At 48.7% G+C, this 17,258-nt stretch overlaps 1 protein-coding gene across 1 annotated transcript; it reads right to left on the bottom strand.

The window, feature by feature from the left end:
* Positions 1-2,264: 2,264 nt before the first annotated feature.
* LOC147100555 (C-X-C chemokine receptor type 3-like) lies at positions 2,265-12,461 on the bottom strand. Its single transcript, XM_085967547.1, has 2 exons — positions 12,396-12,461; positions 2,265-5,181 (listed from the first exon to the last, which is right to left on the bottom strand). Exons 1-2 carry the CDS (start codon positions 12,459-12,461, stop codon positions 4,075-4,077), a joined length of 1,173 nt encoding a protein of 390 aa, XP_085823673.1. The 3' UTR covers positions 2,265-4,074.
* Between the last annotated feature and the right edge of the window lie 4,797 nt (positions 12,462-17,258).

Raw genomic sequence — 17,258 nt, forward strand, 5'->3', positions numbered from 1 at the left:
ACATAAATAGGCAAAGGTCATTGCAGTAATGATCATGCTCTATACTCACTCGGAAGCAGCTAAACTTACTAAATAGCGGCAAGAGATGGTAAATACAGCTTATCACTAAACACCAACAAGGAAACACTTGGTTCAAGCTCTGTTTTGATAATGGCACCTTTCTCTTACAGGAGCTGGACATGTTGAACGGAAAATCGGTGCTGCTGTCGTGTCAAAAATTGGCCATATGGAGTAAATCACCAAAATAATCACGTTATGCATGTCCCAGAATAGAGTAACTGTCAGCTCGGAGTCACCAGTGACGGCTGCCTGTAGAGGGCTCTGCTAATGAGAACGGACACTGAGGCCTTGAAATGGTGCTGTGTGATATTAGTGCATGAAAGCCTAATGAGCTTGGCCGGCCATTTTACCAGAGGCTTCAACCCATTTCAAAATCATTTCAGGCCCTAAGAACTGGCACCTTGAAGATAGGCCAAGAACAGTGCTCACGATGCAGGTATCAGACCGGGATCTTTCTCACATCTAGTACAGTGCCATGTTTACCCTGGAGGGAGTGGGTTAGAAGTTGCAGATTGAACTTCAGATTAAGAATTGTAGCAGTCAATGTGATTTGGAACGATTCAACGGGAAACCTGACAGTTAAATATGTATGAAGCAAGTTCAAAGTTAAGAGGAGCAACAAGCTTGCCCCTTTAAGAGTTAGGAACATTTGACGAGGCAATAAATACACTTCCCATTAACAGGATAGGCTTCGATTTGCATTTATATTGGGCCGTGTCGCATCCAGAAATGTTGCAAAGTGCTTCACAACCAAGGAGTTACTTTGAAACTCAGTGGCTGTTGTCGCGTACACAAGCATGACTGCCATTTGTGCACAGCAATGAGATAAATGTATCTGTATGTTTGGTGGTGTTGGTTGAGGGAGAAATGACACTGGAAAAGCTGCATGCTCGTTTTCAAATAGTGCCGTGGGATCGCTAACACCCAGCTGAACCACTGGAACCGGCGGATATCTCATCTGAGGGACGGCACCTTCGATAATGCAGCACCCACTCAGTACTGCAAAAGAGACTGCTGCCAATATGTAAAAATAAACTACTAGGATTTGACCACTACTAAAATAAACTACTAAGCTTTGGCCACGCTCAATCAGCTCCGATGGACGGGTCACATTGTCCGCATGCCCAATACGAGACTCCCAAAACAAGCGCTCTACTCGGAGCTCCGGCACGGCAAGAGAGCCCCAGGTGGGCAGAGGAAACGCTTCAAGGACACCCTCAAAGCCTCCTTGAAAAAGTGCAACATCCCCACCGACACCTGGGAATCCCTAGCCCAAGACCGCACAAAGTGGAGGAGAAGCACCCGGGAAGGCGCCGAACACCTCGAGTCTCTTCGCCGGGAGCAAGCGGAAGCCAAGCGCAGGGGCTGCAGGAATGCTTGGACCCAAACCCACCCCATTAACATTGGCACACATTAAGATAGGGATACTCATGGAAAATCCAATCTCACCAGGCCCACTATTGATGAAAAATATCAAAATTCGCGGGGCGGGGCAGGGAGTAATTTGAACTCACCCTGCCCGGCAGGAATGGGCCTGGTGCGCAGTTAATATGGCTCTGCAAAGACGTACCGCCCCATTCCCACTCAGTTCCCTCCCACCGCCATATTAACCGGGCCATTTTTTTTTTTAGGCGACGCAGGAGCCTCATTGATATATGCTAATCTGGGTCCTACGACGTCCTAGTGGGGAAGGAGAGGAGGCCCTCTAAGGTTAGTCAAAAACCTAGTGGAGCCCGGAGGAGCAGGAGTTTGGGCCTCTGTGTCCCTGGACTCCCTCTCCGCTCCCACCAGCAAAACGTCAGCAATCCCCCCCCCCTCTGCTGCTTACCCTCGTGCGAACAGCTGGCCTCCGGGAGCCGCCATTCTGACCTGCCTGTGGCCAGCCAGCTGCCTCTGTCTGCCCCTTTCAGGCGGGCAGCGGGCTGGAGTTAAAATAACCTCAAACTGATCATGTGAGTTGGGTTGGCAGCTCGGCTAGGCCATAGCCCTCTCCCATTTCCATACCCCAACCCCCTCATTGGTATGTCTAAGGTTTAAAGTATAATGTCATATATAGCTTGAGTCGAGTGATCGTACATTAACCAACCCAAATAATAATAATAAAAAATATTTTCTACCAACAGCCCTGAGTAAAGTGCAATATTGGTTGAAACCATACCTTGGCTTACCAGAGATCAAGAAATGAACAATACCCAGAGTTATATCTTTAGCACAGCTTTAATTTCCTCACTCAGGATAATGTGGATTTCAGAGTCTCTATCACAAATAATACAATAATTGGGTTTCAGAATTACAACAGCATAGCATTAGTTGGGTTCAACGTAACGTGGTATCACTCAGTTAGTATTACAGATGCGTAGCCTTATTTGGAATAAACCGAATATAACATAGCATATAGCCCACTTTTAGAATTACACTCTCGAGGATTGCACAATGTGTGATCTCTTGTCGTTGTACAACCAGACATAACCAGCAGCAATCACCTGCACTTTGAAGTAAAGTTGAATCCTTTCCTACCACACTTTGATTTTGTCTATTCCGAGATGGGCTGACTTTGGCCTCTCGGTTATACCGTTCTCCACAATCTCAGCTCATCCCTGATTCAACAGGCATCTCCTCTCCTCTCTTTCATCTAGTTTATCCTGTACACATATTTCAAAGTTTACATTATAGGGTGGATTTTTTTAGTCCTCACCGAGTTCGTTGAATTTACTGGACATAAAATCACAGGCCTTTAACTTCCTACAGCCTTACTCCCTCCCTCTCTCAAACTCTCCATTCCTCTGACTCCAGGGTCTTGCACATTCCCCCTCCCTTTGCCTCACCAGTCGGCTGTGCCTTTTGGCTGCCTAGGCCTCATGTTCTGGATTATCCTCCCTAAAACCCCCCGCCTCTCCACCTTCCTCTCCTCTTTAAGACCCTCCTTAAAACCCACCTCTTTGACTAAAACTTTGGTCTCCCCCTCCTAATATCTCCTTTGGCTCAGCATCTGGTTTCTTTTCCTTATGCCTCTGTGAAGTGCCTTGGGACATTTTTCTACGTTAAAGGTGCTATATTAATGCAAGTCGTTGTTGGCCTTGTACTTCTTATATCTCCAGAATGTATATCAGGGAATTAATTGGACATAAATGTACTGCCAGTTCTCTCTCTGATCTGAACGGAAGTGAGTGCGCTGAACATTTCTGAGTTTCTTTTCCTGTCAGCCTCAGTCTGATTCTCTGACGAGTCTTTCTGTGCCTGAATTAGTCTTTAGTCTGAATAAACTGAGGCAAAAGGAGTCTTCTTTCTTGAACAACCAAAAGTGGTAAAGTTGTTTTACTTTATATCTGAACATTAAAGGCATTCAAGTGTCGGAATTTGGCCTTTTATTTATAAAAATCACTTTAGGCCTTTGAGATTGTGTTTTTTCTTCCTGGTATCAAAACTCTGGTCTCTTGATGGGCATTTGTTGTTAAGGTACTTCAGGGGTCCAGTTTCCCAAATCTGTGCTCCTGGTCTTGAGCCTTGCCCGCTGGCAATGCATATCGGGAAATTGCAGGAAGAGTCCCCATGATTTAAAATCTATCAATTTCAAAATTAATATACAAAAATCATGGTACCCCACTGAAAGCATGCGTTCATTAAATTGATTTTACTTTGTCGACTTGAACTGTAAAAAATACCATTAACACAATTCTAGATTCAGCTCTTCCAACCTTGGGTTGGGTTTGTATTGTGAGCTGTATTACACTAGGTTGAAGTACTGGTGCTCACAGATCTGTTACTGGCTGCGTGGGAGCAATTGAAGTGATGAATTAAGAATAAGTAGATGGGGTCATGGTAAAGACTTTTCCCTATAGCCTATTGGTATCAATACATTAGGGCCGCTGCACTGGAGTGTTAGCCTAGATTATGTGCTCAAGTCTCTGGAGGTGGCCTTGAATCCACAACCTCCTGGCTCAGGGGTGAGAGTGCTACCACTGAGCCAAGGCTGACACCTAACTCAGAGGTGTGGATCCAAGTTGAAGTAAGGCCTTAGAATCCCGAGTTAACTGTATCCCCAGACTCCGACATTGTTGTCATAGATTGTTTGCAGCCAGATTTGGTGTATTTCTTCACAGTCTTCTGACTGATGCAGCCAATATCGCTGAAGATCTGCAGCAAGTTTCTCCTGAATTTCACTCCAGCAAAAGCATACAGGAATGGGTTGAGACAGCAGTGGAAATAGCCCAAATTGGATGTGATGGAGATGGCGATGTCCAGCCTAGATTCAATGACACAGCTCCTAGCTATGACGCCCAACCTCTGCAGAGTGTCTATGACGAGGACCACGTTGTAAGGGACCCAGCAGATGAAGAAGGCAGCGACGACCATGACAATGACCTTCATGGCCCTACGTTCCTTATTCTTTTGCATGTTGTGGGATCCACATAGAGTTTTGATGATCATGATGTAACAGTAGAACATTATTGTCATCGGGGCAAGGAAGCTAGTGATATGGTAGAAAAAACGCAAGCCTACCATCCAGGCCTTGGCATTGTCGACATCAAAATCATAGTGGCATTGCAAACTGCCATTGGAACGTTTTTCCTTCAGGTATATGAAATCAGGGATGGCCAAGAGGAGGCAGAAGAGCCAAACAACAAGGCAACTGATGTGCACTGACAAAGACCTGCGTTTGTTGTACATCTGAACTGCGTGCACAATGGAAAGATAACGCTGAAAACTTATGCAGCCCAGAAGATAGATGCCACTGTTGAAATTGATGTTGAACATAGCCCCAATAATTTTGCAAGCGATTGACCCAAAGACCCAGCCCTTGACTGTCTCCACGGCCCAGAAAGGCAGACTAGCCACTAGGAGAATATCAGCGATGGCCAAGTAGAGAATATAGGTATCAGTCACGGCCAATGTCTGCCTGTTCCTCAAGAGAACGGCCACTGCCATTCCATTCCCCAGCAGTCCCACAAAGAAGATGGCAAGGTAGAAAATGGGAAGGAAGACGTGGTTAAATGATTCAACCTTGAAGGTATCACAGGCATCACTGAGGTGAACTGGATCATAGCTGTTGTTTAGGAATTCATCCCAACTCGAGTTTGCATCCCAGATGTCCTGAAGCTGAAAACCATCCAAGCTGAATTCCTGCAAGGAATAAACAACACTTATTTATCAAGGTTAAAAGAAAAACTGTAAGAATCTGAAATGGGAATAGAAATTGGGCTGCATGGAGTGACACCACTATTCCCGGCCAGAATTGAGATGATTGGATAATTCTCTCATCAATCACTGCTGTAACTAGGATTGATTTTATGCACATCTTTTGTATTATGTAATGACCCTCCACTCACTGCATGTTGCTGGAGAAATCACTGTGCTTTAATCGGGCAAAGTGTCTATTGACATCACTGTGCCTGCCAATGAGCTGGAGGCAGGGCGGGGCTTACAACAGGACTTACAGCAAACAATATATTTTACAACAAAGTAAGTCTATTTACAGAGTCTATTTAAAAAGAGTCTTTATGAACTACAGCAAACAAAACTCGTGACCAAAACTACAGCAAAGTCTCCCGATAAAAGCAGGGTTATTTCTCCAGCAACATGCAACGAGTGGAGGATAGTTACACAATACAAATAATGGGCATAAAATCAATCCCAGCCGTAATTGATGGGGGAATTATCTAGCCATCTCCATTCTAGCTGGGAATAGTGGTGTCACTTTATGCAGCCAAGATAAATACAAACTAACAACAAAAAGTAATTTCTAGTTTTATTTGTCAGTGATTTTATAGCAATGCAGTATGGGACTGTTTCTCTGTTACTCACTTTATTGACATCAAGATACATCCCACTGTCTCCGACTCAAACTCATTCTTTCCCTGAAAACTGTCGATATTGTCTTTTGGGCGTGGAGCATGCCAGGTGGTCGCCCATACCCGTGGCAAAGAGGAGGCCGCCATTTTGAGATATCGGACACCAAGCGGGCATCCCGGTGCAGCTCACCGGGTTAGGGCTGGCCAATATCGGGCCGCTTTGGCCATCGTCAAGGTAAATGCCAGGGGGGTGGGGGGTGGGGCGGTCCTTGGGCGGCAGCGGCCCAGATTATTTTTTGTAGGGCTTGGAGGAGCAATTTCATACTCACCTTAGTAGAGCCTCCTCATCTCTATCGCCCCTGGAGATGATCATAGTGTGCACGCTCCTATCATTTCCAACCAAATATGGCAACCAGTATCCCACGATCTCAATTTGCATATTGAAATAGGCCTACCATCTGAAACAGGCGGGGGCTTTGGGCACCCAGCAGTAGGCCCCTTTCAAAATGGCGCCAGCCTCTTCGTCAGTGGTATTGTGGCGATAAGGCTACCAACCCCATTTTGAAGCTGTTATCGCCCCATTAATGCCAACAACAACAACAACATTTATATAGTGCCTTTAATGTAGCAAAATGTCCCAAGATGCTTCACAGGAGCGTTGTCAAACAAAATTTGACACCGAGCCACGTAAGGAGATATTAGGGCAGATGAGGTAGATTTTAAGGAGCGTCTTAAAGGAAGAAAGAGAGGTAGAGAGGCGAAGAGGTTTAGGGAGGGAATTCCAGAGTTTAGGGCCTCGGCAGCTGAAGGCACGGCCGCCAATGGTGGAGCGATGAAAATCGGGGATGAACAAGAGGCCAGATTGGAGGAGCGCAGATATCTCGGAGGGTTAAAATGGGCCTCTTGAATTCCTCAGTCTTCTTTCCCTCCTAAATCTCAAGCTTTTAAAGCCCAAGCATGATGTCACCTAACCAATACTTTTTGATTCATACAATAGCAAAAAAATCTGAAATAACAGCAGAAAATGCTGGAAACACTCAGCAGGCCAGGCAGCATCCGGGGAGAGAGAAACAGAGTTAACGTTTCAGGTCTGTGTCCCTTCGTCAGGACTGGAAAAAGTTAGAGATGTAACAGATTTTAAGCGGGTGTAGGGGCAGGGAAAGGGGGGGAGGGGAGGAAAGAACAAAAGGGATGGTCTGTGCTAGGGTTGAAGGCAGGAGTGATTAAATGTTGCAAATGGGGATGGCAGAATAATCAACAGCTGCCGTCTGAAAAAATAGGGGCAGAGGTTATGGTCTGAAATCGTTGAACTCGATGTTGAGTCCAGAAGGCTGTAAATTGCCCAATCAAAAGATGAGGTGGTGTTCCTGAAGCTTACGCTGAGCTTCATTGGAACAGTGTAAGAGGCCGAGGACAGAGAGATCAGAGTGGGAGTGGAGCGGAGAATTCAAGTGACAGGCGACCGGAAGCTCAGGGTCCCCCTTACGGACTGAATGGAGGTGTTCGGCAAAGCGCTCACCCAATCTGCGTTTGGTCTCCCAATGTAGAGGAGACCGCATCGTGAGCAGCGAATACAGTATACTAAATTGCAAGAAGTATAAGTAAATCGCTGTTTCACCTGGAAGGGGTGTTTGGGGCCCTGGACAGTGGGAACGGAGGAGGTAAAAGGGCAGATGCTGCATCTCCTGCGCTTGCACGGCAAGGTGCCATGGGGAGGGGAGGAGCTGCTGGAGGTGATTGAGGAGTGGACCAGGGTGTTGCAGAGGGAGCAGTCCCTTCGGAATGCTGAAAGGGGAGGGGAAGATGCATTTGGTGGTGGGATCACACTGGAGGTGGCAGAAATGGCGGAGGATGATCCGTTGAATGTGAAGGCTGGTGGGGTGAAAGGTGAGGACAAGAGGAACCCAATCGTGTTTCTGGGAGGGAGAAGGGGTGAGAGCAGAAGTGCGGGAAATGGAACGGACACAGTCGAGGGCCATGCCAACCACGGTAGAGGGGAATCCTCAGTTGAGGAAAAAGGAAGAAATATTGGAAGCATTATAGATTCATGTTGTCTTCTCCCCATCTCATTTCAAACTTGGTGCTGTCCTCCACCATGGTCCTCAGACCTTCACCCAGGTTGCTCAACAAAAGTAACAGTTGCTAGGCATTCGATTGGTTGCTAAGGTCTCTATAGAAAATATAAATATATAATCTTCTAGGCGTCACACTTATTCATGTTTAGAAACTGAAAAGGGAAGAGGGCACTGAAAATATTACAACTTCTTCACTGTGGTAACAGGAGGTAGACGGTTACAGTGGCTGCGGGATTTTACGATTATATAAGAACGCCTGAAGGCACGGAATTAAAAAAAGGGCCAACCATCCCGTTTCTTACAAAAATTCATACAACTTGCTCTTTCATGGACTCTGCTAACCTATTTAGTTTTCAGTGGGCAATTTCAGCCAAGCTTCGCCACTTACTTTTCCATTGTAACTGATCCATCCGGCACAGGCACAATGGGCCGAATGGCCTCCTCCTGTGCTGTATCCTATGACCCGCTGCCTGGGAATAAATGCTGCTGAAACAGCTCAGCCCCTGCAAAACTAAACCCCACGCATTTCAAGACAGTCGAGTAAACATGTCGAAAGACCAAGAGGCTGCGAGTGAGTGTAAGCTAAAGAATTGTGGGAGGGAGATTACACCTTGAATTTCCGAGGGGGCTTCGCCCAATTTCAAGGCGTTAACTTCGGCGGAAACTGCCGCTTACGTTGTTTCTCCGAGCTTTCTGCCGAAGCTATGGCAGAAGGTCGGGAGAACCCCCCCCTCCGCGGAAATTCTGGGTGTAAACCCGCCCCCTCCCCCACCAACCCCCCTGTGGAAATTCCTGGTGTAAACCCGCCCCCCCGCGGAAATTCCGGGTATAAACCTGCCCCCCCTCCACCACCCACCCCCCTGCGGAAATTCCGGGTATAAACCCGCCCCCTCCCCCACCAACCACCCCGTGGAAATTCCGGGTGTAAACCCGCCCCCTCCCCCCCCCCCACCCACGGAAATTCCGGGTGTAAACCCGCCCCTCCCCCACCAACCCCCGTGGAAATTCCGGGTGTAAACCCGCCCCCCCTCCACCACCCACCTCCGCGGAAATTCCGGGTGTAAACCCGCCCCCCCTCCACCATCCACCCCCCCGCGGAAATTCCGGGTATAAACCCGCCCCCCCCCTCCACCACCCACCCCCCGCGGAAATTCCGGGTGTAAACCCGCCCCCCCTCCACCACCCACCCCCCCGCGGAAATTCCGGGTGTAAAGCCGCCCCCCCTCCACCACCCCTGTCCCGCAATCTGCAGTTTAATCTGAGCCAAATTCTGAACCAGCCTCCACGCTGGACCTCTGAAACGACATCACGGATTCCTAATAAAGGAAGAATTTTCTAAATGCTGATCTCTGGAATGGCTCAGATATTATGTGTTAACTGGGGGTGCAGGCCCCAAAATTGCGATATTGGCAATTTCAAGATGGCCTCCTTGTAGGGTGTGGGTGCTGTCAGCAGGGAGGGCCGACTTGGTTGTAAGTTGCAAGGCGATCTCTTCCTGCTTATTGTTATAGATTCCCAGCAACTGGAAAGTAACTGCTGGGAGCCAAGCCCAGCAACCAACGATACTGTAGGAAAGGTTGGCGAAGAACCCAAGGAAATGGCGCGCCATTGACTTCGACAATCTGGGACAGGGATTGCTCCAGTGCCAGAAATCAGCGTGAAGTGGGCAGCGACCCAAGATCTCGGCCAGAGGGCCACTCAGAATTGGGCCTCATTACATGAGCTGCGGATGCCAATCGGGCAGCTTGCTGGTCAGGGCCCTGGAAAACTCATCCGGCTCTGACATGTACCCAGCCCGAAGGTAGGCCCTGGGCTGGGGGTGAAGGAGGGATTGAGCCCAGGTTGGCAGGGGCCGCGGGATTGGTGCCCAAAAGAACATTTTTAATTACCTTTTCTCAACGGCCTCCATTGATCCCTTTAAGAACCATTGGTTCGGCCGCTGTAGACCCGGAAAAATTCAGTGCAGCACGTGCGGTGCAGGCTCCACTCAGCTTACACCAAATTTGGCAGCGCAGTCCTGAAACAGGTGTTAGAACATAAGAACATAAGAAATAGGAGCAGGAGTAGGCCATATGGCCCCTCGAGCCTGCTCCGCCATTCAATAAGATCATGGCTGATCTTCGACCTCAACTCCACTTTCCCGCCCGATCCCCATATCGCTTGATTCCCTTAGAGTCCAAAAATCTATCGATCTCAGTCTTGAATATACTCAACAACTGAGCATCCACAGCCCTCTGGGGTAGAGAATTCCAAAGATTCACAACCCTCTGAGTGAAGAAATTTCTTCTCAGCTCAGTCTTAAATGGCCGACCCCTTATCCTGAGACTCTGTCTCCTAGTTCTAGACACTCCAGCCAGGGGAAACAACCTCTCAGCATCTACCTGATTAGCATTTTTAAGGGAACGGTACCATACTGGACTGGTAATCCAGAGGCCTGGACTAATGATCCTGGATCCAGAGACATGAGTTCAAATCCCACCACGGCAGCTGTGGAATTTAAATTCAGTTAATTAACTAAATCTGGAATTCAAAGCTGCTATCAATAATGGTGACCATGAAACTATCGGATTGTCGTAAAAACCCATCTGGTTCACTAATGTCCTTTAGGGAAGGAAATCTGCCGTCCTTACCCGGTCTGGCCTATATGTGACTCCAGACCCACAGCAATGTGGTTGATTCTTAACTGCCCTCTGAAATGGCCGAGCGAGCCACTCAGTTGTACAAGGTGGTGGCTAACCTCCACCTTCTCAAGGACAATTAGGGATGGACAATAAATGCCGGCCTTGCCAGCGACGCCCACATCCTGTGAATGAATTTTTTTTTTAATCCATTTTTGGAAGAGTAGGAACATCAGGACCAGCAGTAGGCCATTCCGCCCCTCAATCCTGCTCCACCGTTCAATTAGATCCTGGCTGATCTGCACCGCAACTCCATTTTCCCGCCTTTGCTCCATATCCTTTGATACCCTTACCTAACAAAAATCTAGCGATGTCAGTCTGGAAATCTCCAACTATAAAAGCATCCACAACCTTTTGGGGGAGAGAGTTCAAGGTTTTCACTGCCCTTTGTGAGATAAAGTGCTTCCTGATTTAGCTCCTGAACGGCCTGGCTCTAATTTAAAGATTGTGCCCCCTTGTTCTGAATTCCCCCAGCACAGGAAAGTTTCTCTGGAGCTACCCGACCAAACCCTTTTAACATTTTAAACACCTCGATCAGATCAACCTTCAGTCTCCTAGAGTCAAGGGAATACAAGGCAAGTTGATGCAACATGTTCACCCACTAAGCCCTTGCAAAGCAGCGCTCCACACAGATAAATGGCCTGCTAGTCCTTTCCATCGACAGTCTACCACCTTTTTACTCGATATTCTATCTACTTTTTGACTAAAATCAGTAATGAGAGGACTTTCGCCCCCTTAGTGCCCGATCTCTAATGACCAGGGGGGTTCTGGCAGATCTACGCACATTCTCCTGGGGCCTGCGACAGCACAGCAAGTGGGGGGACACACGAGGGGCTGCGAGCTCCGTGCCAGGAGAATGGATCAGGCCACCAGAGGCTAGCCCAGAAGTGCAGGGATGCTCTACGGGGTAGCGTGGGGAAGCTGAAAAAGCAGAAGGAACAGTGAGAGCACGGAAAGTAAGTTGGAGATAGAGAAACTCGAGGAGGTGAAAGATTAGGAGCCAGAAGAAAGGAGGCTGTCCTTCAGAGCAGGGGAACGAGATTGTGGAGGGTTGAATCCAGGTCCCAGGCCAGGGTAAAGAAGTCAGGAGCCTACGGCCGGGAATACTGCTAATTTTAACTTTTATTGATTCAGTTTGGTCACCAGTTTGTAATTCTAGGTAAACTAAATTGGTCACTGAACTCACTGCAAATTATAACACTTCAAAGGATGGATTATCATTAAACTTCTATCACTGAATTGGCCGCTCATTGAAGTCAATGGGAATGAAATTGGGGAGCGATGTCTAATGGGCGGCTGATCTGATATCGCCCATTTTTCACTATCACCCAAATGACCCCCAATGACCAGAGGAGAACTTCCCCCAATGGTGGAATGGAGCAAAAGACTCTGCAGATACTCGTACTACAAATCACCAAAAAGGAAAATAACCAGGAGACTTTATCGCTGATATTTGTTTTTAACAATTCTTCTTCACAAAAGTGCTAAACCTTGACCACGCTTTTAACCCAGTAATGGTAGGCCAATACTCACCTATTACACTTCACCCTCACCCACCCCTCACCCCACCAGTGTCTGAGTCCGGTGCTCCTGTGGAGACTGTGGCACTCGCTGCTGATCCAAGCCGTGTGCTCTCCATGTCAATTCATTCCATGAATTCATGGGTAACAAAGCAGGCTGGCAGTTACACTTTACATTTTTGTCTCTGAGCAATGGCAGGCAGGATCGCCCAGTAACAATTCAACGCTTCGATTCAACAATAGGGTTGGATGGGACAGACGGAATAAACTTACCGTGTACATCCACTCAGTCTGGTCCATGGTTGGCGTGGTGCTGGCCTTTATATGGCTGGTGGACATATAGGCTATACTTTGTTGCTAGCTTTTTGCTCTTTCTGCGCTCCGACCAGAGATTTGACAAATTGCTCGTCCGAGACAGCGAACAGGAAACAACTGTCGCTCAGCCTTTTGTTTCAAGAACGCAACCCCGACGACTGAACCGTTCCTACAAGTAGGATGTGGTCGAGGTGCAAATTTAGCTGATCAGGTGTCTATTACTGTGAAAACTCTGCTCATCTTCCTGGTGTACTCTTTTGTTTGGGTGATTAAACAAAATTGACTGTAACTAATAAAACTTTAAAGGAACCTTAACAAATTTAATTAAAATTTGGTTCGCCGGGGTGATGATGCACTCCAGTCCCCGCGGCGCGCACCAGTCGCGGAAGGCCTCGAACGTGCCGGCGGACACCGCGTGCTCCATCTCCAGGGCCACCCGGGCGCGAACATGGCCGCGGAAGAGAGGCAGGCAGTCGGGCCAAACGACCCCCTCCTGCCTGGACCAGTTAATGGCCACTTTGGCCAGGCCCAGGAGCAGTCATCTTCCTGGTGTATTATCTTTCAAAATCAGTTACCACCACCACCCCCCCCCCTCACTGGGGGACTCCCATGTTACAACTGTGTGTTCTTTTGGGTTTTGTATGTCTTTATTTCCCATTTTTCTCCTGAAGGCACTGACTTGTGCAGGGGTGCAATTCCACAGTCACCAAATACCCTCCAGTGCCTGCCGCTGAAGGCTTAAATCTATTCTCATTGGAAAGAAAGATTAAGACAGAGCTGACCTAGGTTTTTAAAACAATCAGGGGTAAGCTGTGTGCAGAGAGGGATTTTGTACAAAAATAGGTGAACAAGGGAGATGATTACAAAGCAAGGCAGCCAGGAACCGAACAACACACTTGTTTCTACGGGAGATATTTTAACCCACTCCGCCCAGTGGGTCTTGGGTGGCCAAGCAGTTAAAATCACCTGAAAACAGTTCTGCCCCGTCTCTGCCCCAATCCCATCCATCGCCACTGGGCCCTTTATTTAGGCAGCCGAGGCGCCTGCCTGACTCAGGTGCGAAGCCTCAGTAATACATGCAAATCGCGGTCTTATGATGCTATTAGGACCCCGAGGGCATTTCAACTGCTGACTCAGTGAGCACCCGCTGCGGCCGCCCTGCCCAGCGAATCCTGGCCTGCAGGATAAGAGGATTCCAGGGATGAGGGACTTCAGTTACGTGGATGGACTGGAGAAGCTGGGGTTGTTCTCCTCAGAGCAGAGAAGGTTGAGAGGAGATTTGATGGAGGTGTTCAAAATCATGAGGGGTTTCGAGAGAGAGTAGATAGAGAGAAACTGTTCCCATTGGCGGAAGGGCCGAGAACTAGAGGACACAGATTCAAGGTGACTGGCAGAAGAACCAAAGGCGACATGAGGAGAAACTTTTTTACGCAGCGAGTGGTGAGGATCTGGAATGCGCTGCCCGAGAGGGCGGTGGAGGCAGATTCAATCGCGGCTTTCAAAAGGGAGTTGGATAAGTACCTGCAGGGCTACGGGGTCTGCCGGCGGTGGAGCGGGACTAGCTGAAGTGCTCTTGCTGAGAGCCGGCACGGGCTTGATAGGCCGAATGGCCTCCTTCTGTGCTGTAACCATTCTATGATATTATTCTATGATTCTAAGGTGTGTTGAATTTTTCTTTGTGGGCCAGGGGGAGTAGGAGGGTTCCTCTGGGCCCTACAAGGAAAGTCTGGCCTCAGCTGCCCAGGGCTCTTTCCCCACCGCCCCCCTTCCCACCCTCCCCACTTCCCACCTGCGAGATCTTGTCGAAACCCCACCCACCCGTGACTTACCTAAGTGCTGGCGGGCAGCCTCCGGGCGGCCCGAGCTTCACCTGCCTGCAGCCGGGCAGCTCCTCTTTATTCAGATTTCCAGCAGCCGCAGTATTTTGCTTTTGTATCGGCTCCTCTTTGTGCCTGCTTCGGGCAGGCAGCTGGCCAGCGGGGTGTAAGTGAGGCCCGGGGGTTAAAAGAAGCTGGGCCCCAAACTGACGATGTCGGGGTAGTTTAACATTCACCCGCCCCCACCCTCCGCATGCCAGAAACCCGCTCTCGCAGTTAAAATCCCCACCCCCACTACAATGGTCACTGTCCCTCTGAACCTCCCGCCCTTGTTCCTCCTAAACTCCAGAGACACCATCCCACATACTCTTTCTCCAACCAGCATCCTCACTGTGTTGAAATGAAGGGGTGAAGTTAGACTTGGGCAGCACTGCAAGATAGCGAGTCGGCCGCCCACTTTATATCTCACCAATTTTCTTTTCCATTGAAAGATAGAAAGAAAGAAAGACTTGCATTTATATAGCGCCTTTCACGACCTCAGGATGTCCTAAAGTGCTTTACAGCCAATGAAGGACTTTTTGGAGTGTAGTCACTGCTGTAATGTGGGAAACACGGCAGCCAATTTGCGCACAGCAAGCTCCCACAAACAGCAATCTGATAATGACCAGATAATCTGGTTTTGTGATGTTGATTGAGGGATAAATATTGGCCAGGCCACCGAGGAATAACTTCCCTGCTCCTGGAAAAGAATATCAGGCACGGTGTAAAATGAGCGGTCAATTCACTATCGCCCGTTTTGCACTGCCCAAGACATAGCGCACCATCTCCTACTCTGACATTCTTTCCCATGACCTCTGAACCGTAGAACTCCTTCCGTCCCTCACCCTTCCCTTCCTCCGACCATCGAAAGGCTTTTAAAACGCAAGCTGGGGGGCTCACCTAACTTCTTGGTTTAGTTTGTCTTCTGTCCTTCTAGCCTCGGTGCGTCCTGCACTCTGGACCCTCGGCCCTTCACCCAAATTTTCCAAAATTTTCCAATTTAAAAAAAGGGAAATACTGAGGGGGTTGGAATTTTCAAGAGTTGGGTTCAATTCTGCATTCAGCAAGGAGTAGAAGGATGTGGGTTTTGGGTGTTGATAAAAATGGGAAATGATCAGATGAGGCTCATGCAACACAGTATCTGGATGGTGGAACTTTGTTCCTGTGTTAAAAAAGAAATATCTGCACTTATATCATGTCGCCAAAACTTCTCAAGGCACTTGGCACCGTGAATTATTTTCTGGAGTGCAGTGATTTGTGAATGGTGACAATCGTCCTGCACAGGCAACGTCCCACACACCCCAACGCGGTGAATAAACAAGTGAAAAGTCCGACCCTTACTGAGCAGAAGAGGACGTTCACCCCAAGAGCATGAAGACAAATAGAGCAGAAGGTCCCAGGCTTGACTTTGAGTCTGTGTTGAGCTACCTGATCTCAGTCACGTGCTGCAATTGGCCTCAGTGCTCCACACCTAAGAGGGGTGGGGGGGGGGGTGGAAAGCAGCCAAGAGTCACGCTCCTGTCAGTATTGGGTGATCCCCTACTGTAAAGTGAGTGTGCACAGCTGTCCAGTGAGGAGACAGGCTTGGCCTTGGTAATATCCCTTCAGCGCTCATTGTCTAGCTTCACACATAAAGGTGAGGTACTGGAGGGGAGGGCACCCATGGAACCACAGTATACCCCAACCGAGAGAGAGAGATAGAAGGGGAGAAAGAAGAAATATAGATATGACTAAGAAGAAAGAGATCTGAAATGGCACTAATGTACTTCTTGGCAGGTTTCTTTCTATCAATACCTTCAGTGCCTAGGGGTTGTTCAGCTGTAGCTTCAGAAAGCAACAAATACAAAGAACTGAATACTGAAAGAACATGAGCAGCAGACAGGACATACGGACTTGCAGTTGGTTATGTTCCATCTAAAAAAGCTTCAACAGCTGCTTAGAGCGACTCGTGTCCCTCTGCCTTATTCCTGAGCTGTCCACAAAGCAGCGGTAAGTAGCCTGGGACTTCCCCTCTTCATTCTCCATTCAGGTTACTTAACTGGGGCACTGAAGAAAGCTCAGCCCTATCCCACCTCCTCCCATCACCAGTATTGCTTTGTAACTGTTTGTGGAGGGCCACAATCCCAGCGAATGTCTGGCTCGAGGGATCATTCTGTCGAGTGCTACGACAGGAGTGATGTGACGTGGGTCCTGTGCAGCAGTTCCCCCCACAGCGAGCTCCTGATTTCAATCATGTCACTGAATGGAGGCCAGGCGCCTCCCCATCCGGTTCGATTTCAGGAGGGCTCCTTTCACTTGTTATATGGAAGCTGGGATAACCCCGCCTCCTTATAAACATTGCCTTGTCTTCTTTTGCTGGCGAAGAAGAAGAAAAAAGGGACCAGCACTGAATCAAAGTTTGGTCGACATCCCATAGCCGGGCAGACCATAATTGGAGGCCCAGACACAATTTCGATGCAGTTTTTAAATTTGTTCTTGGGATTCGGGTAACACCGACAAAGCCACATTTATTGCCCACCTTAATTGCCCCGATTGTGTATTGCTTCAGAGCTGAACTTTGAAAAACATAAACGAATGGTGACATTTATGGCCGGCTTGTGTCTCAGCGGCTTTGCAACATCACTCCTGCTGCAACTCTGACCCACACGGACCGAGGGTCCCGACCAGCATCACTCCTGCTGCAACTCTGAGCCACACGGACCGAGGGTCCCGGCCAACATCACTCCTGCTGCAACTCTGAGCCACACAGACCGAGGGTCCCGGCCAACATCACTCCTGCTGCAACTCTGAGCCACACGGACCGAGGGTCCCGGCCAACATCACTCCTGCTGCAATACTGAGCCACACGGCCCGAGGGTCCCGGCCAACATCACTCCTGCTGCAATACTGAGCCACACGGACCGAGGGTCCCGGCCAACATCACTCCTGCTGCAATACTGAGCCACACGGACCGAGGGTCCCGGCC

Source organism: Somniosus microcephalus, chromosome 25, assembly GCF_052327205.1.
Source record: "Somniosus microcephalus isolate GS21.2 chromosome 25, FLI_Smic_1.0, whole genome shotgun sequence".
Classification (NCBI taxonomy): Eukaryota; Metazoa; Chordata; class Chondrichthyes; order Squaliformes; family Somniosidae; genus Somniosus; species Somniosus microcephalus.

Bases quoted from the DNA above. Each gene is read 5' to 3' on its own strand.
- LOC147100555 (XM_085967547.1), bottom strand. From the start codon at position 12,461: ATGTCCACCAGCCATATAAAGGCCAGCACCACGCCAACCATGGACCAG. The intron at 5,182-12,395 runs GTAAGTTTATTC...TATTCCTTGCAG, and splicing joins AGACTGAGTGGATGTACACG to GAATTCAGCTTGGATGGTTT.